Source organism: Hypomesus nipponensis, chromosome 19 (genome assembly GCF_054491055.1).
Source record: "Hypomesus nipponensis isolate SF chromosome 19, ASM5449105v1, whole genome shotgun sequence".
NCBI lineage: Eukaryota > Metazoa > Chordata > Actinopteri > Osmeriformes > Osmeridae > Hypomesus > Hypomesus nipponensis.
Genome location: NC_140379.1, coordinates 15,726,225 through 15,750,000, shown reverse-complemented (window position 1 = coordinate 15,750,000; position 23,776 = coordinate 15,726,225). Strand labels below are relative to the sequence as shown.

Here is a 23,776-nt window from a genome sequence, read left to right as displayed (position 1 = left end):
GCCTATGCCATATGGCCTTGAATTGTTCTGAGGCAGCCTTTATACAACTTTGAGATAACACAACAGGCTGAACTGGTGCTCTGGTGGCCAATGACAGTGATGATGTGAGGATTTGAGCAGAGGCTTTAGTTAAAGAAAAGCAAGAGAAACTCTGTTTCTCTCTGTGCTCAATGAGACGTTTCAGGAGGGTAAATGAAAGCTTATTGAGCTGCGGCAGACAAAAATGGCTGCGGACAGGTGTGAAAACCTTGAAGGAGACTCAAATACTATTGCTCCAACCCAGGTGCAACGGGGCTCAAACCTTGATGAAAAACACACAAAGGGCCCTGTGCCTTAATATTCCGCTGAATCACGTCGATTGTCGTGCGTGAACCCAGGTCCAGCTGCACGCGCTCCGTCCGCACACCTGGCCCAGAGGAAGGTGAGGCTCACGGGCGCGAGCCCTCATCACACAGGTCACATGGGACACGCAAGCCCAGACTCCGGGGTCCCCGGCCTGTGACCGGCCTGTGATCCAGATCTCTCTGCCCGAGAAGACAAACACCCAACACACGGAACACACGGCCCCTGTGAGCTCCCTTTCTGCTCAGCCCCCTCATCTGTTTTACATTTGACCAATCGCTATGTTATTTATAATTTTGCAGCTCTCCAGTAGTTGGTAGTTTTGAGCCATTTAAATCTTAAGCACATCCAGCCATGCGGTAAGCCCTGAGTTCCTTTCATGCGGTCTCTAGCCCCCCCCCTCCCCTTTTCCCCCTGTGCTCAGTAGCACAGCCTCCCTCAGCACAGAGATGGGCAGCTCTCCCAGACCTCCAGCCATCCAAAACCCTCAAAGGCAGCACCGGGGCATCACATCATTTGTTTAAAACACAGCGAAAAGCCGTCAGGCACCTCAGTTCAATTACAGAGCTCAACTCCACTGTTAGTTTTTGATAGTGGAGCTAAACTAACCCTACTCTGGGCTGTTTGCCAGGTCTTTTTGTGTTTGTGTGTGTGTGTGTGTGTGTGTGTGTGAGTGTGTGTGTGAGTGAGTGTTTGTTTGTCTTTAATTACGGAATATATATAATTTACTGGCCTTGGATGTACTTCTCTTTATTTGATAGAAAAACAAGTCAGCCACTACAAAATCTGACCTTTCAACTTCATTTGCAAATGGTGCGTTTTATGCATTGCCATCTCTGTGCTGTAAAGGCCTTTCTGTCGGAGCCAGGCTATTCCACACTGTGTTGAGATCATGCGCTGGTGTACTTTTACGGGTTTCCAGCTCTCGATGACCCTGAACTGTTCCCAGGCTCCTCATGGGACTGTTAAGTTGGCTTCACATCTCTGACCTTATCAAACACTCCGCAGCACTTACTATAACACAACATTACCATAACCACAACAATATGGCGATTGAACCCTGTGACCTGTCGGACTCTGGAGCCATTATGGCCCTTGCTATAACAATAGCCCGGAGCATAACAGGCCCATTGTGGCCAGTATCCTGGCAGGTTTGGGCTGTATCTGGATGGGAGCTGTGAGAGGGGGGGGGGTCTGGAGGTCTCCAGGGCGGGGGCCTGTTACGCTTGTGAATGGCAGCAGAGGGCTGGCAGTCCCCCCCCCACTCTGACACCACAGAGGAGGGAAAGAAAGAGACCAGCCACCTCAGCCAGCGGCCCGACCAAGACGAGGCCTTCATGTCGAGGCGAGCCGGGGAGGGAGAGAAGGAAACAGGGAACGGCAATTGTTTTAGACTGGGTCTGGGACGATCGCCCACACACACATTCAGAATCATAGACTATTTTTATTCCTTTGGCAGATGTGAACAATTGGACAAAGCATTAATGTAAGCAATCCTCAACAATAGCACTTGCTGGCTATGGCTAGTGTCTGGGACCAGAACATAATCTAATTTGGATGGGCAAACCCATGTATGCCAAGGATTTACACCGCAGCCAAAAAACGTTGGTTTGCAATTTCCAAGACAGCAGTCGAAAAGGAGCAGAAAATTGCTTCTAGGGCTGCAGACCAGACAAGATTATATTCAAAGTCTTTGTGAGGGCTTTGCCTGTGTAGTAGCTTGACACACACACACACACACAAGCACGCACACACGCAAACACACACATGCACATAAATACACGCACACACACACACACACACACACACACACACAGGAGCATTGCCACTATAACCAATAGGTTAGGAGTAAGGTTTTTGTGGAGCACCAGCAAAGCCCCATTTGAATGTTTTCGGCTGAGGGCTCTGGGACATGGGAAAGGGACTATTCCACTCATCAATAATGTAGAGAGGGGGTGTGGGAGGGGAGGGAGGGAGGGGGCAGTTCAATAGGTTAATACACTGGCCTTTCACCCTTTGATTCCAGTTTGGAACATGTCAGCAGAGCCAAGGAATATATCTTATCTCCTCAAACAGCCTCCAGTCAACCAGGGCTCCCACTGAGACAGGAGCTCTGGGAATATCAATACGCAAATCGGACCTCCCTAAATCCCAGACCTACCAACTCTCTGATGCCTGCCCCACCAGCTACTGTACCACCACTCAGGTCATTCCTTACAAGATACGACTATGTTCTGGTCAGACTTATTGTCTGAACTGAGAAGTTGGAGCTGCAGTCGCCTTCTGTACAAATAAAAAGAACAATTCTGTGGAGGGTTACTAATGGATTGTGGCGTATTTGACTCTAGGCATTCTATATCAGGTTGTTTGAAATAAAAGCTTCCTTCAGGAGAGCAGATAAATAATGGAACAAAGTAATCGCCCTCTGCAGACAATAATACCAAAAGATAAATATTTCAAAAAGGTAAATTGTGAGAGGGATGTAAAAGCTTTTATTGTACTGATGGGATATAGTAAAAATGGACAAATAAAACAGTCCTGTAAAGCATGAATATTTCAAGTCGCCAAGAAAAAGGCCCAACATGCTAAAGAAGACACAATCACTTCTAACTCAGAGATCAGAGACATATAGAGATAGAGACACAAGGAGAGAGCAAGATAATGGGAGAGAGAGGGAAGGAGAGAGAGAGAGAGAGGGAGAGAGAGAGAGAGAGAGAGAGAGAGAGAGAGAGAGAGAGAGAGAGAGAGAGAGAGAGAGGGGTACAGTAAGGAGGTGGAGATCCATACAGTTGGGATCTCAGTAATAGGGGTTAGAAGAGAGAGCACGCATTGTGCTCAACGGGACACACTTTGTATTAAAAGATAAATTGATCCATCTGTAAGCAGCACTTAGCCCCACTCTGCAGCATGGTCGTTACACTGGGATAAATCAATATTTAATATCCCCTCCAACAGCCACACTAGATGATCTTAACCTCTCCTTAATCCCATTGACGTTACCTTTCCAGAATCTTCATGTAAGCTTTCTCTGTGATAAACTTCCAAACAGCCCAACCAGAAAAGCTGTTAGGGAGCACCCAGTATTTATGTCAGGTGAGGTGCTGGGCTGAAAAATTAATATTCTGAAACTGACCAAAGTGGAAGCTGTTATCTGGGATGTTGGGGCCCTCTCTAGGCTGTGTGCTGGTGTCAGGGTCATTCATCCCGCACTGTTCTTAACCACCCCGTCATCATGACGACGACAATCCTACTTCAGAGTGACTTGGTAGAGGGTGTCCCTGCCCTCACACCGTCCAGATAGAGACAGTCAGTGTCACTTTAATGCCTGTGCTCTGTGTCATTGATATCAGGGAGAGCGATAAGAGCGGGGGGCTGTGGACTCCCCTGAGAGACGAGCATAGTGACAGCAGGTATGTAGCGTGGGGAACTATCTGGAACTGTCTCAGAGATGACTGGCTTGGTTCCCCGGCAGCGAGGAGAACTGAAGTGTACTGTGTGCTTCCTGAGAGAGAACAGAGAAGCCATGCACTGCGAGGCAGACGGATTTCTCCAAAGAGGGAGTCTTTGTTGTGTGTACGGCTACCAAGGGCAACGCGATAACCCAAACATACCAGTCATATTTTCAAACTGATAATGCGCCTAACTATTATTTTTTGTTCTTCGCCTGTGGGTTGTCAATGTTGTGGTTCTGCACGGTGAGCCTTCCAGTTCCCCATCAACAAAATACGGTAACCCTTAACATTGTGTATACTCTCTTTTTCCTACGGGCTAAAAATGACCAAACTTTTGCAAAGCAGCTTTATTGAATCTAAAACAGGGGTGTAGCCATGGTAGGCACAGGCCTACCCAACTTGTTCTAAGGCCTACCCAAAAACGAAAATATCTCCAAAAAATGATGCACCGGGTGCACATCGCAAGGTAAATAAGTAAAAAAAAAACAGAAAAGATGCCTGTCAGTATTTTTCTAGGCATACTGAAACATTTTTCTGGCTACGCACCTGATCTAAAACACCTAAAACACATCTATTTTGCGTGAAAAAACAACCTGTTATTCATTCATCACAAACTGTGAATATCTGTTTACCCTCTTCACAGTGTAGAAATACTGGACATTAGTGGACATCACTCATTTGAATTGTACACTGAAACATGCACTCATGACTTCAGCAAAGAGAGGACTGGGTGTATGGTCATCTGCAGCACCATTAGAGCCTTTGTGTCAGAAATCAGTAGCACACACAATTTACGTTTCTCATTGAGTGTGTGTCTGTTATTTTTTGAGGTGTGTAAATGAATTTGAAAGAACTGCCGGGTAAAAAATGACCTGAGTATAATATTTCTGCACTGGAGGTGTAGCGCTTTTATGTTGGCGTCACTCTAAGAAAAGTCATTACTTTTTCAACTTGAAAAAACACAATTGAGTTTTTTTGTTTGTTGCTGCTGTTAAACATAGTGACGGGTCATGTATTACCCTTAAGACATCACAGGGGTTAATGTTTTTCTTTTCTTTCATCACTCTCTCTCCCTCCATCTCTCCTTAGGCTGCTTGCCTAGACTGAATAGGCAGACCAGAAGTGAAGAGTGATTGACAGCGCAGTCACAAAGCCCCCCCCCCCCCCCTCCCCGTTTGACAACAGCACACAACAGCTCAGCTGAGAGGGCTGCTCAAACACTGGCTGAATGGACGAGTCCCACAATGCAACAGAGACAACAACCCCCCCCCCCCCCCCCCCCCGAAAAAAGGAAGGGCCCACAAAAGAGAAGGCAGCTACAAAGCGCTAAGCTCTACCTACGAAGAACAATGCCGGCGTAGGTGTGTACTGCCTGTTGAAAAACCGTCCTTTTCAGGTATTGTTCGCTGCCTGCATTCATGTCATGTAGCGGCAGATTCAGGAGCTTGGCTGACCACAGGCTCACCTCGGGGAGAGGGAGGTGGAGACCGGAGGAGAACAGCCAGTGACGGATTGGAAATGGGAACGGGAGGCAGGCTCATGACAGGCCAGATACGAGCCTACCCGTCTGCCTGCCAGCCTGCCTGCCTGCCTGCCTGTCAGTCTGTCTGTCTGTCTGTCTGTCTGTCTGTCTGTCTGTCTGTCTGTCTGTCTGTCTGCCTGCCTGTCTGTCTGCCTGTCTGCCTGCCTGCCTGCCCCCAATGCTCCACTTAGTGGAGCTGAACAAAGAAACAGTGAAACCGGTAAATCTCCGGTAGATTTACAGTAAGCGTTGGTGGGAGTTGGGGAGTAAGAGGGTGTAAAACTTTGGGTGTGAAACTGAAGTTTGCAGTGTGTGTGTGTGTGTGTGTGTGTGTGTGTGTGTGTGTGTGGGGGGGGGGGACAGCCAAAGACTTGTCGTGCAGCATGTGTGTGCATTTCTCTTTAAAGAGGTCAAACAGACATGGCTGATAAGCGTGTTGGATATTGTAAAGAACAGTGGGATAAAGGGTATTCATGGAGAACGAGCCATGAGGATGGAAAACGCAGGGTTGCTTCCTTTCAGGTGCTCTTCCGCTGAAGAATATCTCACTTCACTTGACACACTTCAGTCAGAGCCGTGAGCATGGGCACCTGCAATAGCCACGCACGGCTAAAATGAGGCATTGAATTAAAATGGAAAAACAGGAAATAGTCATTTTTTTCTGTTTTTTTTCTACATATACATTGACCTAGTTGAGCCTGGTGTTTTAAAGTGTCAAGTGGTGAATTATTAATGACACTTCCCTCCCAGTTCCTGTCAGCTCCTCACAGCCAACTGGCAGCAAGGACCCATGCTGAAGGGAGGAGGGTGCGTTTTTTTTTTTTTTTTCTTTTCCTTGATTGACTCATCGATTGAAGATATTTTTAAAGGGAATCCCTGGGAGTGTGTGTGTTCCCGGTACAAAGCGGCCCTGTCCCATGTCAGGGGACAGTGTGAGCCCCCTGTCTGCCTTAATTGGGCAAAGACATCAGAGGGTTAGCCACACCGGGCAACAGCATGGCCCGGCCCGGCCTCGTCGCTCCGCTCACACCAATGTTGACACACACACACACGCACATGCACACACACACACACACACACTGGCCCCTATACCAGTGCCAATCAAAAGCACCACCTTGGACAGGGATTAAAGGCCATTACTTTTAAGAATTTGTCTCAAACAGAAGCAGAGAGGTCTAGTTTTCTCCACTAGTTTTGAGGGCTACAACTTCATATCTCACAGCGGATCTTCTAGAGAGTTCTGGAGAGAGGGTCATGTTTACTGGGCAAACACAGGAACTGACTTGCATTTCTTTAGTCAATGACACAGTAATTGAATGAATGAGTGTGTGTTGTAAAAAAATAAAATGAACTTACAGAATTAGAGAAGAGAGAATACAGAGGATTCTATAGAGAGGAAGAAATGGGAGAATTGGAGAGAATTAGAGAGCATTACAAGAAGAGGATCATTTAGGGGGATAAACGGAGAATTAGACATTAGAATTGGAACAGCTGTGTGCGTCTCCAAGTAAGCAAACGTTGGCGTGTGCGTGTCTGCGCGTGTCAACGTGCGCGCCAACATCTGTCTGTCTGTGTGTGTGTGTGCGTGCACTTTGTCTTATCGACGCGGTCGTGCGCGCGCGCGTCGTCACGTCTGCGTGGCGGCGCGTGTCCACTGACCTTGTCCGCTCTGCAGTTGCTGATGCCCATGGAGTTGAGGGCAGACAGCTTGGCCTCCATGCCCTGCTGGTGGTGCTGCAGCTGCTCCCTCTGGATCTGCTCCCTCATCTTCCTGGCCTCCTGGATGGCCTTCATCACGGCGTCCTGGTCCCCGAACAAGGCTGTGGAGTTCAGACTGGACAGGATGTCTGCACGCCCGGGTGGGTGGGGGAGAGGGACACTGTTAGAGCACGTGTGATCGAGTGTGTGCGGTGGGGGGGTGGGGGGGTTTACAAAGACACACACACGCACGCATGCGTGGAGTAACACACACGCGGGCAAAAGCACACACGCGCTGATTATGATGCAGTGTGTGAACGAGCTCAATGACAGGTGTTCATCAGCCAGAAGTAGACAGCCTTGTGGGAGGACCTCCTCTCCTTCTTCCTGTGTGTGTGTGTGCGTGCGTGTGTATGTGCTTGTGTGTCACGTGTGTGTGTGTGTGGCCACCAGCATGTGTGGGGCTGCAAACGAGGCACCAGTCGGAGTCTGTCTGTGTTGCCTTCTTTGTGTAATTAACATCTCAGACTGAGGTGAGGCTGGATGGCAGTTAAAAACACAGAAATAGAATATAAACAAACAGTGAGACGGGGTTCAAAGCCCCCTAGCACGAGGGGAACAGCGGAAATGCAGGCAGCTCCTCTGTAATGAAAGACTGCTTTTAATAACAGCTAACTGAGGCTGGCTGGAAAGGCTTCACATAACAGGGATGGTGAAACTAGAGTCCTCTTAAAAACAAATAATGTGTTTCAACATCCGCAGGTCGAGACTGCCTGGTATTTAATATCAAGGTTCAGCGGAGATTAAGAGTTGCAATAGTGTCAACAGTTCAATGGACAGAATGTCATTAACTCTTGTTTAATCCAGATTAAACTCTGTCTGATGTTTTGAAGGGTCTTACAGTTTAAAGCTCTTGGCACACCTTGACAGTGGGACAGAGTCTGTCAAACTCCCTTTCTTTAAACACAGAAAACTAAATAAACTAACATACATTTTATGGTTTCATTTAAGCAGCTGAAAGAACAAAAGCAGTCGGAATAATCCTAAACAAACACATTTGAACGCTAAACCGGTCAGAACTGTCACACAAAAGCCTAAATATACTGCGGAACTCTGACTCGTGCATGTTTCTAGGTCCAGTTTCCGTGTGTGTGTGTGTGTGTAGCAGCAGCAGTGCAGAGGGCTGAGGTCTTACCGAGAGAAGAGCCCCGGCCCAGGCTTCCTCCCAGGGGGCTGGGGAGGCCGCCCTTGCCGCCGAGGCTGTTAGGGCTGCTCTTGCTCCCAGAGAAGAGGCTCTGCGTGGGGGACGTGGGGGACTTGACTGGCTCGGCCGTCTTGGGCCTGGCCGACAGGTTGAGAGGCTGCGTTCCCTCCTCCTGCGGTGGGGAGTGGGGAGGGGAGGAGGATGGGGCAGGATGGAGAGATGGAGGGAGGTAGAGGAGAGACAGATGTGAATAGATGCCCCTCCTGTCTGAGGGTCTTTTAGACTCCCAGATGACAGGATGCTGCACAGCTCCTGGCTAATTACTACAGCTCCTGATCTGACCTCCTCTCTTCTCCTCTCCTTCCCTCCCCTCTCCTCCCTTCCCCTCTCCTCTCCTCCCCTCTCCTCGTATGTCCTGTCTCCTCTCCTGTCTCCTGTCCTGTCTCCTCTCCTGTCTCCTCTCCTGTCTCCTCTCCTGTCTCCTCCTCATCCACTCTCTCCTTGTGGCGCGGTGCCATGCCAGCTCTCCTCACAGTTGCCCTGAGCCTTTGTTCTCACTAATTAAAGCAGAATCTGCCTCTCTGTACATCTTCATCTGTTCTCCTGCCCCCCTCCCTCCCTCCCTCGCTCCCTCTCTCGCTCTCCTCTCTAGTTTAAAGAATGAATAATGACCAGATCACAGAGGTGGCTGTGATCAAAGGCAGCTGTTAGGATCATCAGATGGCGGCTGCCTTATCTAATTCGTTAGCTTGTTTTCTCGTTTCCGTCCTTTAGTTTGCGCACACTGCTGTTATTGTTTGTTTCACATGACGCGGCATCCTTTGCCGTGAAATGGGACCAAGCATGTACGGTGCACGAGTTCCGTCGAAAAGCGGAAGCCAACGGGAGCTATCGAACCGCACGCGGGCAGATACGCTGCGTTGTGGCTGGCCTCCTGGCCTCCTGGCTGCTCAGGTAGTCCACGTGGCAGCGGAGGGATCTGGAGTGGACGCTCCGCTCCCCTGGCCTCCTCGCTATCTCCCGCTCTCTGATGGAGGCTCTTCGACTGCAGCCTCGCTAACGTGCTGCGCTTCACGGAGTCTTTCTCAAAGCCCGTGTCTCCTTGTCCAAACATATGGCGGAGACAGAGGCAGCCTCTAGGCCTTGTTATTGCGCTGCCAATAACAGTTTGTCATGCAGTGAAGCTGAAAGTAGACAAACACAACTAGAGGCACTCTAATTCTGACTAAGTATGGATACAGATGGCAGTGTCATGACATATTTACTTAGACTTTATGTTTAATTCGAGACAGTTTAATTTTAAGACCTTTTTGTATTGAAGTGTTAAATAATTGTAGAGAGCTTTGGATGGTGCCTCACAGTAAACAGTGTGTTGGAGATGGCCTGTAAACTTGGTAGTCGTGATCTTAATGTGTCCAACTAATAGTGACTTAGATCCTATAAAATGACAGTGTGAAGGAGACAGCTTGATACAGCCCAGTGTACGAGACCCCGGGACACTACAGGCCTGGGAGCAGGGCAGTGTGTGTGTGTGGGTGTGTGATTTTGCTGGGTGGGAGGGAGTAAGCTCAGAGAGCCAAGTAAAGAGAATACCAGAGAGCTCTGCAACCCTACTGTTTAATGACATGATTTATGCCCCAGCTCTATTGTGATATTAAGCTAAACTTTTCCAAATGTTCGTATGTTTCCAATTAGGACCTTGTGAGCATGATGATGTATCTGGCCTCCGCTCGGAGTGCCGTGCTGGTGGATCGCAGCCATACAGCAGCGAAAACCTCCTCCGTACCGTTTATTTACAAGACAAAAAGAGCCATCAATTCTTTCCTTCGCATACTTTTTTTTCTTCTACAGGATTTGCATGGGACTAATCTCCCTCCCTGTTGTAATGTTGTAATGGTTTGGTTCCATTGCAGTGAAAGAAAAAAAAAAAAAAAACGTTTTGCCTGTTCTTTGTGATCAGAAACTGTGTGTGTCCCCCCAAAAAAGAGTGCCTCTAGCCATAGCAACCGTGTCCACAGACTTGGAGAGAGAGAGAGAGAGAGAGAGAGAGAATGCCTTGTTGAAACAGACTGATGGCCAGCAAGAAGCCAAGGCCTGTATGAGTGTTGATTGCCGGGCCACCCTGCAGAACCAGTCCAGCAGTGAACACTGCCGACTGGACCCAGCACCCCCCCAGCTGGTAGGGGCTGGAGGGCCGGAGGTCTGAAGGGGTGGAGGGCTGGAGGACGAACCTTAATTTGAGTGACTGGGCTGGAGGATCTCTTGTCGTTCTTCAGGGCGGAGGGGGAGATGGGGCCACTGGGGGGCTGGGGGAGAGGAGGCATCTTGGCTCCAGGTGAGACCTGCATGCTGGCGATCTGGGCGGCATACAGCTGCTGAGAGGAGGAAGAGGAGGAGGGGGAGGAAGAGGAGGAGGGGGAAGAGGAGGAGAGCAACATGGCATTAACATCCAAACCCAGCCACCATTCAATTTTTTTTTTTGTATTTTTGACTGTGTATTTTGTACTCTCTCTTTCTCTCTCTCCCTCTCTCCTCTCCCATAATGCTCTCTCTCCTTCTCCACTCTCTCACATCTTCCCTCCTTTCCACGGTTGGCAGAGAACCTCCATCAAAGGTCTTAACTGTATTTCAAAAGGCCTAGTCCAGGGAGGAGAGACAGCAGCCTTCTAACCACACAGAGATGGCTTTCATTCAACACGCTTGGTCGGAGTCCTCTTTTTCCACTCTGCACAGGGACGAGGTTTCAGACGGAGCTGGCTGTTTGGAGCTCTCCTTTCCCTTCAATCTGGGACTACGCAGCTTCCCATTGCCTGTGTTTCCCTCTATTCTGGGGCTACGCAGCTTCCTATTGGCTGTCTGCTCCTACTTGGGGTCTATGCAGCTGCCTATTGGCTGGGTTTGGCCTGTCTCTCCCCTGCCACCTGAGCTGCTCCTACCCAGCATGGCCACCCTCCCTCACGGGTTAGAAAACCCGAATCCAGTTGGACTCCCATCACACAAGACACTGAACACATTATATTATTAAGGGTCCGGATCTACACAAAGAACATTGATGTCATCAGTCTTATTTTCCTTGGCGTTAAATCAGTGACTTCCCAAACCGGTGATGATTTACCACTCAGACGTGTGTGGTTGGGACCACTGGCGCGGCGCTCAGTGACAATTGCTTGTAGAGAGGCAGGACTGTGAAGAATATTCTAGATGTCTCTACTGGCCTGATTATCTGGCACCCACTCTGGCTCGTGGTTAGGAAAACTGATATGAGGTTTGAGGGAATTTCAGAAAGCTAAATTGTAAAGCACACATCCCATTATCGGACGTCGGGGTCAGGTACAGATCATATGTTAAATAAAGTCTAGTGGCTACTGTAGGCCAACAGGACACAAAACATGCATTCACACAAACTCACACACACAAACCGTCAACATACAAGTTACTGTGAATAGATAATGTGTGTCACAAACATTAATATAAATATGTTTAGGTTAGCCAGTCTAGAGGAAGTTGGCTAGAGTTGATTGGAGGAAGTTTTGTAATTCTCTCCCACTAAGAGACCCACATCAGTACATATGTCTGTATTGATAGGCCACCAGGCACATAGTCAAATGATCTTTTGTCTCCTACAGCCAATGGCAGCGGGTCTATCAAACATCCATTTCCTGCCCCTCCCCTCTATAAAGACAGACTTCACCCTCCAGACAAACACTCCATGACTGTCCCACTGTACCTGGCAGCTCCCTCCACCCTGCCTAGATATCCCTCCCTTGTCTCCAAGCTAGCCAATAACATGGTGCTGTCGAGGCAGTTCCTGTTGGCAGGACCAATCAGCGTTGCCCTTCTCCTTCCTTGTCGGGAGTGGGCTGGGCCTGTTCCTGACAGGCCAAGTCTGTGTGGATGGAAGCAGCTGGCCAGTCCAGTCTGCTGGCCGGGGCGGCCCCACCCTCACCGCTGCAGACTGCAAGTCAAACAAAGCACTTTGTGTCCGCGCACATATCTCCAGCTATAAACACGTATGCTCTCCTGCAAGAAACTTTATCGCTGCCACATCATCGCAGCACAAAAGGTCTATTCTTCCTGGGGACCCGGGGCGAACAACAGCACATGGGCAGCGGAAATGACAGGCTGATTACGTTCCCACAACGATAGCGCTGCCCCCACCTCCCTCACAAACAGCCTTTTGTCTTCGGAAGGACTGGCCACGGCATGGCCATGGTGCTATTTTTTACCCTCGCAAAATCAATCTCTCTAATACCATCACCATGGAGTTCACTGAGGCACTTTAGGTTATAGTGACATTTGTTGCTTGCGGTCGTACGTGTGTGTGTGTGTAGGATGAGTGTGTTTTCCTGTCCTCCAACTCCCAGTCTGAGAGTCCCCGTGTCTCCAGACTCCATGCGAGGCTCAGAGGCCGTGCGGAAGTGAAGTCTGCTGTACAGATGTTTGTTAACAACGCTCTAGATGGGCAAAGACCCTGACCTCAAGTGGGAAGAACTTTATTGTTCCGGAAAAGAGCATAATTGGGCTTTGCTTCAAATTAGAGGCAGTCGAGCTGGCTTTTGTGAGGCCTGATTAGCAGGTCAGAGCCATAGGGGCGAGGAGCTGAGAGGCCAGGGGGGCACTGGCAACAGATAGCCTCCAGGAGCTCAGAAACAATAAATACAATCAGGAGGGCAGCCAGACGGGAGGTGAGACACGCACACACAGCCCCTCAAACACGCACAGCCTCTCGACCCCCGTCCCCTCACGGACGGGCTGGGGCTGCCACGTCTCTGCTGCCCTCTCTGGAGAGGCGTTGGGGGTGGTGTGTGTGTGTGCGCTGACTAGCTGGAGGCAGGAGAGGCACAAAGAGGCTGAGGGAGGAAGAGAAAGAATGAGGGAAGGAGCGAGGTCGGCGGACAGGAGGGGAGGGAAGGAGAGGAGACGAGGGGGGAGGGGGGAAGGGGGTGCCGCAGCGCTGCTTCTGGTTCAGGTTCAGGCAGTCTGACTTGTCTGGCCTTCACCAGGGCACACGCTGCAGTCCCCCGAGTGGAGGACATCTGCCGGCCTCACGAAGGCCTTAGAGGACCTCCGTCCTGGGCTCCCACTCCGGCTCCCCCCTCCTCTACCTCCTTCCTTTCCACCTCCCCTTCCTCCTCCTCCTCCTCATCCTCCTTCCTCCCCCTATTCTTCCCCTTCCTCCTCCTCCCCCTCTGCCTCCACCCTCCTCCTCCACCCTTCTCCCTCCCTCCCTCCTCCTCCATCCTCCCTCCCCCCCCCCACTCCTCCTTCTCCCAGGCAGCTTGCTGGTCAAAGGCAGCAGAAGGTGACTGCGGTAATGAGGGTCAGGCTGAAAGTCAATGGTGAGGTAGGGACCCGCGCTGGCGCCGTGCCCCCAGGACCGCACAGACGTGCAGCGGGTCGGGACCTGGGTCAGTCCACCCCCCCAAGGCCCCCCAACCCTCTCCGTCTCATCCTCCTTTGTCTGCACACAGTCGGACACGCTCGTACAGCCAAACATTGTTCTGTTTACCGACAACAGAACAGGCCGCTGTGTTCATGTGTGTATGCATACATGTCCAGAGAAACGCAGAGGGAGGTTTCCTGCACCTCAGCCTAGCGTGGGTATTCCTGCCCCCTCAACCCCTCCCTGTGTTACAGACACAGAGAGAGACCACTGCTGCCAAGGCTCTCCAGGGGATGCTGCTATTTCAGCCACAACACACAAACACACACACTCCAGACACAAAGCCCTCCTACAATATCCTCTCAAAGAAAACACACAGAGCTCAAGAACAAATATACCTCAGGCACACACAGACACATACGCTATATCTCTCACATGTACACACACACGCGCACACACACACACGCGCAGAAACCTTTTTCCTCTCCCTTCTCCTCTCCCTCCTTCCCTGCCTCCCAGAAGAACAGTGGCACCACCTCAGCAGCATGGATTCCAGATGAACGTGCCAGGCCCAAGGTCAGCCTGTTAGCCTCTGGTAATTAAATACAAGACCTCTCGAGGCTCGCCCCGGGGTTCAAGCGAGCCGTCGGCTTTTCTGCCTGCGACGACATTACGGTGAGATTACACACCCGGCTGGCGGTGTCGGACCTCACGGCCCTCGCTCACACCGTGGGCCCTGGGCCGCTCCACTCTGCAGGGGGCTGACTAGACATCTCTCCTCACAGGCCACGGGGCGTTCTCCGTATCAGCATTATCCCTGTCAACATTGGCGGTGTCTGCTTGGAGCTGTGTTTCACTTTCGTGGGACAACAGTCCTCATGGAGCAGTCGTTCCTCTGCAGGCTGATTCTGCACACGTTTCGTTTTTTCGGGAATTTGTTTGGTCAAAGGGGAGGAAAGCGAAGGAGAACGGCTGTAAAGTCATCTTGATAAGAGGTCGACCAAGACACCTCTGTGATCAGTGGACTGAGAGCGGAACATGAGGCGGGGGCTTGGGGGCAGAGAGAGAGAGAGAGAGAGAGAGAGAAAAACAAGCTTGGGCATCTTGTTTTTCCGGAAGGAGATGATCCGGGCCATAGCTGAGTGACAGATGCTGGCAAATACAGTGGCAGATTCTGACAGTGGTTCTGCTCCAAGCCATGACGGTGCATTACACTCCTACCACAACTGAGACCTCACCCACGACACAAAAACACGACTAATCCGCGCACGGTATACCCACACTGTCGTTTTGACGTTGCTATAACGAGTTTGCTCTTGCTATTGGTGGGAAAGGTTTGCTATTGTTCGGTCAATGTACAATCTCTGAGGCAGTAGGTTTCTCCAGTAACACCCCCCCCCCCCCTACGCACACCCACACCCCCCCCGCCCTCTCCACCCTCTCCACCTCTCACCCCCTCCACCCTTCACCCCCTCCCTCCCTCTGCCTCAGTCACCTCTGTGTTGCCCGAGCTGAGCGCTGGGGTGGACATGAGGGCATTAATCGTGCTCCAGTGCCCCACGACCATTCAGAAGGCATGGCAGCGCCAGCCCTGTTTGCCACAAGGCTTGTACAGGCTCATTGCCCAGGGCGCCAAGGCGGGCTGACCCAGGCCAGGCCCAGATGTCGGGGGGGGGAGGCAGGCGTCCTGGTGCACTGCGCCGATGCTTTCCAGTATGGCTCAACATCTGGCTCATCTGCTGGCAACCACCCTGCTCCCCTCCACCCCCACTCCCTCCCTCCTCCCTCTCATCTCGGTCTTTCTTTCTTCCGAGTCTCTCCCTCTCCTTCTGCTAATGTCACACACACACACACTCACACACACACACACACACACACATGCAGACTGTACACACACACACACGCACAGTGCTCGTATCAAGCCAGACCGTCCTGGCTAACACCGCGTGAGTTCTGCAGACCCAGAGCTCACGGCCATCAGTCAGGCCCCAGAGCCCGCCTTCCCATTCTGCTGCCTCTCCCAGCATTATCAACACTATCTGTCCATCTGTCCCTCTGTTCGCCACAGCATCCATCCAGCTGCTCACCTAGCCAGCCCATTAGCTAGTGCTTCGCTCGCAGCCAGCACCGCTGCACAGCTCTGGGTTACCTTCAAAGACCCGGCTCCTCTCCTCGCAAACACAGAAACAGATGCTCCCTCTGTCTGTTTCTCTCTCTCTCTCCCTCCCCCCACCCTGGCCTACCTCTCTCTCTCTCCCCCAAACTCAAAGTAAAAAGTGCCTCGCTCGTTTGGATACGACAGCTCCACACCGGCATTTGCATCCAAACAAAAGATAATACCAGGTTTGCCTTCCCTGTCTGCCTCCCAGTCAGAGAGTCTCCGACGGCAGAGTCATCCCTGTCACTCCTGCCTCCACGCACACAGAGTGGCCCTCCAGTCCGCTGGCGCTCTGGCCTGGTCCGGTCCTCATTGCGACGGTGGGCTCCCCCGCGGGTATTACCCCAGGAGCCCAGAGCCTGGGCCAGGTTCACTTTTGTTCCGCTTGCAACGCCCTGAGTGATGCCGTCTCCACTGTGATGGATGGTAATTGTAGTGTAAAGTCACCACTCAAGCAATTTAACATCCAATATTTTAAAGCTTAAGGATGAGGCGGGCCTGGGCAATTTTGGGTGGGGGAGGGGGGAGAAGGAAAGTAGGGAGAGTGACAAGCAGACAGGGGGAGAGGAAGGAAATGAGAGGAAGCAGGGAGGGTTACGCACAAAGTAGAAGGCCGGGGAGAGGAACAGGGGCGCGGAGACGGGATAGAGACAGGATGAGGGACAGAGAGAGAACGAGAGAAAGGAAAGAGATAAGCAGAGAGAAGGGGGAAGCATGTGACTGAGTGAAAGCAGAGGGTTCTATTTATTTAGTCCTAACTCTGATCCCTGGTAGAGAGGACACAGATGTTCTGCTTTATCCAATGATGCTTTCCCTAAAACTGCTTAAACCCCAAAGTCTGTTTCCAATGATAAAATACGGTCCTGTCTGTCGCAGAGTCTGTTCTCCTGTTTATCAAGCTGGTAATAGGGGGCAAACACAATATATCTAGCTCACATGAGCTTTAAGGAAATTGTTTTCCACTTGGTGCAATTGCGAGGGAGATGTACAAACAACAAATTAAGTGCATGGCCAAATAGAAAATTCTTTTGTGGGATTAGGAAAATTCCCTCTCTTGTCTTCCCACTCAATTGATCGGAGTAGGTGGTCGAGGCGCGTCCAGGGGTACAATCTGAGCACAATTTCCTGCTTGAGGTGAGAGGTGTCAGTTGTAATCAGAAGGGGACAGTCGTGGACGGGGCCATTGTTTCCTGCCTGTGGCCGCCTCATCCCAGACCTGAGTGGAAGCTAATGAAGAGGGGCGTGCCGTCGGAGACATAGTTTACACACCTTCTCTCTTGTGACTCCAGCACCAGGACCAATCTGTCACAGATACATTGAGTGAAATTGCCCTGTTGTACGACGGCGCCCTGTGACAGCCAGCCAGCCAGCCATTCCGCCAGTCAGCCAGCCAGCCAGCCAGCCAGCCACCGGGATCGCACGATTGTCGCGAACGGACGGCCCTGTATTGACAAGCGAACGACCCCCCCCCACCGCCCCCCTCCCCCCAACACTCATACGCAGGCTTGAGGATTCATTTACATGCTTCAGCTTTAAGCCTTTGTTACCTCGTCATGTTTCCCCCTCTCTCAGTCAGAGAAAGGGCAGAGGAGGAGAGTGGGGAGGGAGGGTGGGCATCCCTGTCCCCCAGCCCAGACTGTTATGACAGTGGAGACGGTGAGAAGATGCGTCTCCAGCATTAAGACTGACAGAGCGGCTAGCCTCGCTCACTGGATGGCTGAGCACATTACGGCTGCTGCATTGTGGGAATTAATTCCTCCAATAAGACAATTTTTTAAGGTTCATATATTTCACAATCTAAACTGAGTAAATTGGGGAAAATTATACCTTGCCAGGATGCTGACAGGGAGAGATATTTTAATTAGGGAGGCAAGCTGAGCCAATGCCGCGTGGACGAGGGGGGGCGGGGCCTCCCAGCACAGGAAGTGCTGGGCAGGGAGACACAGGTGAGGGGGCTCCTTTCAGGGGCCAGCTACCTGTGCAGTCATGCGTGAAAAACAAACCTCGGTGATATGGCCATTACCGATTATGCACCCGCACACACACACGCACGCACACGCCGACAATTAGCCCGGTAGAGGCCCTGTTTAAAACATTAGCACAATAAACACCAGCCAAACCACCGAGCGCGGATTGAAAACCCCACGAACAAAGAGGGGTGATTTCATAGGGAAGGACAGAGCTTCCTGGGCTTTGAAGGAGACGCTGGATGCGTTGTTTTCCGTCACCAGAGTCCAGAGAGACGGCCAGAGCGGGACCACTGGCACGTCTCTTTGCTCACTGTCGGACCAACGGCGTCTCCGCATCTCCTCTCGCCACAAATGACGCGTCTCCGCTTTATAGCTCCGTTGTTCCAGTTTGCTCCAGCAGCATCTTGCCTGCATCCTCTTTTGTCCTGATGTGACTGGCGTCGCACACATAAACACGCGTGCCTGGGGCCCGCTCACACACACGCACCACTCAAAAGCACCACAAACACACACACATACACACGCTGTGCTAGTCCTTGGCTCTTGGCACCCCGGCCAATCGACTGCTCGACACAGGAAGACAGTCAATAATGTTATTATCAGTTGGAAGGGGGAAGTTAACTTAATCATTTCCATTTCTGGCTTGATATGATGTTTTAATGATGCTGCCTACCAGTGCTTTGTAGAAAAAGAGAAGGCAGTCGCAGGGCTTGTTGATCTCAGCCATGGAGGAAAGGGCATGTTTGACTAGCCTTGCTGTTTTAAGGAGAATCTCTTGGCAGGGTAAATAGCAGCTGGAGTATGAATCTACAGCAAGCGGACAGACTTCAATTAATGGGAATGCACTTCTTTTTGTTTACTGTGTTCGGTAAAGGTCAGCCAAGTCATGGTCTAGCAAGCTCTGGTTCAGTCCATTCCCAGGGTTAAATACATTATCAGAATTAATGACCTGAACCCCCTTCCTCTCCTTTACCCTCCTGTCCTCTCCTCTCTCCTCCCCTTCCATGACACCCGGTCCAACCCTCAGATATATGACAGATATATGAGATATATGACCTGGAGCTGCTCTATCAATAGAACACCTCAGCACCAATGGGTTATCCCTTGTTCTGGAACCTTCTCTGCAGTGCATCGACACATGCCAGGGAAAACACACACACGCACGCACTGTCCGGTCCTCTCTCACACTACCTCTCACACCCTGTATGATCCACGCCCATACTACCCCGAACACACTGTAAAGGAACATGAACATACAGACACACACACGCGCCCCACATACACACCACATACACATGCAAACACACCATCCACATATACGTACACATGTATACACACATATACCCCCCCCCCTCATCAATAAAACACACGTACACATCCATCCACAACTGCACACACACACACACAGCCTCCTCAACCCGAGCACTCACACCACACCACACCTTCTTCCATCCAGAGGATGGTTCCTCCCGAGCCTGCGTGATAAGCCACAGCTCTCCTGCTCTCCAGCTCCAGCTGCAAGCATTGTTAGGACTTGTCAAGCCTCATTAATGCTGAGAGCGATAAGCTCTGAAGGACAAATTGTGCTCGTGTATCAGCAAGAAAGAAGGGGGGGGGGAAGCAACAAGACCCTGTCCTCTCTTTCTCCCTGTCGGTCTCTTTTCTTCTTTCTCCCTTGTTTCTGTTTTGCCACCAGCCTGGCCAGCTTAATGTCTAACTGCTATCCTCAACTTATCACCACTGTTGACTAAACAAGCGGAGCTACAAATGTAGCGCTAGCACAGCTGTTCGTGTGCCTCACTTCTTACTCTCTATTTAGTTTCCAAGACAGATGACTTAGATACAACAGTTTTTGAAATATTTAGATACAATAAACATAAGTTTCAATGGTGTCTTGTCTTTCTTCTGTGGCCACAAAAGGCTTTGATAATACCAAATCAAGCAGACAGCAGGAGAAAAGCACGATGGGAATCATAGATAATAACTTCCCTGAACTTCCATTTCATATATAGAAATGTATTAAGGGAAAAGGAACGGTTATCAATCTGGAAATCAGGAATCTGATCAAATTTATGAGAGTGCCTGGATAATGGTGTTACAGTAATGACAATGATAATGGCCTGGAGGTTAAAAGATTTTCGCAGATAATTATCTTTATTAAACATTATTGCCTGAGGTTAGCCCCTGACTAAAGTTCAGCAGGTGAGAGAGAGAGAGAGAGAGAGAGAGAGAGAGAGAGAGAGAGAGAGAGAGGAGGGTGGGGGAGACAGAGAGAGGGGATTATGAATGTGTGGGAATGTGTGTGTGAGAAAGAGAGAGAGAGGGTTAAAGAGAGAAGTAGAGAGAGGGAGAAGTAGAGAGAGAGAGACAGAGAGAGAGAGAGAGAGACCTGTGAGAATGCTCCTGGTGGTGCCTGCGGGGCTTGGAGCCTATCCCAGCATTCTCTCTGCCTCCTCACATTCTCTGCCCTGGGAGAGCCTCCTGCTACACAGAGTCTGACAGGACCATGGATGTTCTACTTTCTCTGCCACCATCTCTCTCTGTCTTCCACTTTATTTGATATGCACACAAGCTTACACAAGCACACACACACACACACACACACACACACACACACTTATACAATGTACACTGCACTGAGCATTGTAACACAGGCACATTACCACCAATCTTAGCCAGCTAATAAAACAGAAGATCTAATATCCTAATATCCTAATATAATAACATCCAGCGTAACACTCTGAGATTCGAGCTACCTGGAGTGATGCTGATTCTCTTTAATGGCTGTTATTATCCTGCCTCCCCTTCTCTGGAGGCGCTAGGGGGGTTCAATCCTCCATAAAACAGGCTAAATAGCACGAGCACAGTGATCATCTGCTGGGAGCCTGGGCCTCCAGGATTATTTAGCGAGCAGCTCATTACTTAGCATACAGCTGCACTGACGTCTCGGTGCCCTGGAGCTTGGCAGAGGCCCGAGTCTCCTCCGTCGTAGCACATACCTGGAGCTGGAGGGGGCTGAGTCCTGACGCGGCCGCAGCTGCCATTGTGGATGGAATGAACTGCACCGGGTAGTTATCACCTGCCGGAGTGAGAGGAGGGAGAGAGGAAGGGAGGGGAGGGGAGGGGAGGGAGGGAGGGGGGAGAGAACAATGCAAGCAGGTTGAGACAATGAGCAGGCCTACAGCGTCCGGACAAGTGCCAACACGGTCCCCCCCCCCCCCCCGCGCTACCTCCCCCACTGCCCCCCCCCTCCTCCCCCCCTCGTTAAGGAGTGCAGAGCTGGGTAGAGACGAGGCAGACAAGGCCCTCGGCTCCCGGCCCAAACATCTGCACCAACAAAAGGCTCAGCTGGCCCGACTGGAGCGGGATTACCCAGGAACGTACAGTACCACCCCCCCCCCCCACACACACACACCCCAACCCCTCCCATCCACACCATCCACCCCACCTACGCCCTCTCCACCCCCCCTCCCTGTTCACAGGGAGAGAGAGACAAGAAGGCATCGTGACAGTTGACAAGTTGAGTTTTTTGGGGCTTGTTTGGTGTGTGTGTGTTTATTTGTGCCTGTGTGTGTGTGCGTGGTAAATATCTCGGAGGTGATTTGTGATGACACAGATGAAGCGGCGTGTTCTCTCAGGCTCTGCCGACTCGTCTGCTATTGTCTGAGGCGCCATTGTTTGCTTTCACGCCGATTGTTTTGGCACTGCCGGCAGAGCACTTGTTTCTCAACCGGTTAGAACAAGCGTGTAGTTACAAAAACATGGGTAACAAATACATTCTTATCTCCTTATCGCCGTGTAGCAACCGTGTATGAATTACCTTCTAAGTAGAACCCTTTTATAGCTGCTCAGAGCCTTGGCTGGCTGTCGTGGCTAGGTTTGACTGACATGCATGGAACAAGCAAGGGGGGGAGGGGGGGGGGTCTATGATTGATGTCCGGGAGGGTGTTGAGTGTGTAACTTAGTACCAGAAGCTTTCACACACTCAGTCCAGTGTGCGGAGACCGAAAGAACAGCCCCTGTGAGACAGATCAGTGAAGTGCTTTCTGACTGGTCGGCCGGCCGTCTGGCCGTCTGGCCGGCTGGATGTCTCGCAGAGGGGAGGAGGTTTTGACAGAAGCCTGTGTATGGGGGGGGGGGGGGGGGGGGGTGGATGTGTGTGGAGTTGGCCCCCGTTCAGACCCCACTTCTGCCTGTCACTTCTCCTCACAAACATATGGAGCCATTAAGCCTCAGGCACGAGGGTAAATGTATATGCCGTCTCTCTTACTGTGCCCTCGGCCCCCGCGCCGCAATCTTGTACAGCACAGCATATCGTGATACAGCCAGGGAAATTCAAGCCCCATTTAAGGGCAGGGGCAAATAAAGTAGACATACCCGTAGAGTGATTTCAAATAGTGAGAGGGGGAGGGCAGGGGAGGGGTGGGGTGGGGGGGCAGGGCAGGGAGCCGAGGGTCATTATACCCACCACCTCAATGGCCCCGTTTCCTCACCTCTTCTTTATCAGCATGATGACTACGACCCTCTAAGGTGTGCGAGGGAGCGAGACGGGACCCTGGCTGTCACGGCGGGCGCTTGCGTGTTTCCCGAGCGAGGACGTTGGGGGGAGCTGGCAGGGTGGAAGGATGTCAGATGACATCAGATGAGACCAGGTCAGGTGTCAAGTTGTGTGTGTGTGGGGGGAGGGGGGGGGGGGGGCAGACTGGTGGGACCTGGGCCAGGCCTGTCCCATGCTCCAGCCCCGGCATCAGGATGCCAGGGGCCCCCGGTGACGACGCCGTGGCTTGGGTAACGTCTCACTGGGTATGTGTGTGCGTGCGCGTGGGCAAGGGAGGGGATTCAAAGAACCATTCCAACTCGCAAAACAGGACAGCCCCCCTGTGACATGTCACGCGCTCCCATGGACGTGGGAGGGCAGGAGCGCGCCGCCGCACAGAGGTCGCGTGTCACCGCAGCACGACGTCTACGAGGAGCCGTCCGCGGGTCCCCCCATCACACCTCAGAGAAGACACCCAGCCGCCGAGTCATGTCTCAGACCCATTAAGGCCTGCGTGTCTGTGTACACACAGTGTCTGTGTACACACAGTGTCTGTGTACACACAGTGTCTGTGTACACACAGTGGGGAGGGGGTGGGCTTTGGGAGCGGCTGTCTTTGCGGTGTGTGTGTCTGTCTGTCTGTCGGCAGGCCTATTTGTTTAAAGGATGACCTGCGTCTGTGCTGTCGCCATGCTGCACTGGGCCATTGAGCCCAGTCTGAGGCCGCTGGCCGCTGGGCCGCTGGGCTGGGATGGCCCTGTCGGGGTCGGGGTCATAAGCAGGAGACCCCGGGACTGTCTCCTCCTGATGACATCAGATTAGCGCGACTCAGCGTGGGAGGGAGCACTTGGCCAGTGCGTTCATGGGGGACGGCCCCAGCAGTGGACAGGCTGGTCGTGAGAGGCCACGCTGGATGCGCTGGGGGATCGTTCGTGGTAATAGTGGTTCTCGGGTCATTCTGTTGACTATAGGGCTCGTTTTACTGTTCGGTTATGTGCTCATGAATAATTCAGGAGCCGCATATGAGAAGGCCCCCTTGCCGGGGCTCCATAACAACTCCTGTTATCTCAACCAAAACGCTTTCCGCCGTCAAACGTACACTGGAGGAACGCATGATAACAGCCCCCCCTCTCCTCCCCTCCTGCCCCCCCCCCCCCTGAACCACCCTGGTGCTTTGTTCCAGCTGTCATGGCTCTGTAGTTCCAAAATAGCTGACTTTTTCTTTCTTTTTTTAATGCTGTGGCTTTATAGTTCATCTATTTGCTGTGCGAACTACCACTCCCTTTCATGTTGTGTTGTTCACCTGCTGACGACTGGCTGTTCCCGTCACTCTGTGCCTGTATCCGGAGCTGTGTTGTGTGTGCGTGTGTGCGCGTGTGCGCAGAACGCATTGTGTTGCCTCTGCGTTTTGACAAGGCGCTAACAAAAGCGACGTTTGGCGAGATCTGGTAGACCGGAGGAGACCATTGACTTTCCCGCCTCTTTGCGACTAGCGTAAATCCTGCCGTGG

General features: G+C 51.6%; 1 protein-coding gene across 1 annotated transcript in view; it reads right to left on the bottom strand.

Annotated features, from left to right (window-relative positions):
- Positions 1-23,776, bottom strand: part of sox6 (SRY-box transcription factor 6) — a 151,727-nt gene that overhangs the window by 20,786 nt on the left and 107,165 nt on the right. Inside the window, exons 11-15 of the mRNA XM_084682643.1 lie at positions 20,729-20,808; positions 10,450-10,593; positions 8,210-8,390; positions 6,976-7,163; positions 6,673-6,702 (exon numbers count right to left, since the gene is read on the bottom strand). Of these exons, the coding sequence (XP_084538769.1) occupies positions 6,673-6,702; positions 6,976-7,163; positions 8,210-8,390; positions 10,450-10,593; positions 20,729-20,808 (623 nt within the window). The remainder of the gene's footprint in view (positions 1-6,672; positions 6,703-6,975; positions 7,164-8,209; positions 8,391-10,449; positions 10,594-20,728; positions 20,809-23,776) is intronic.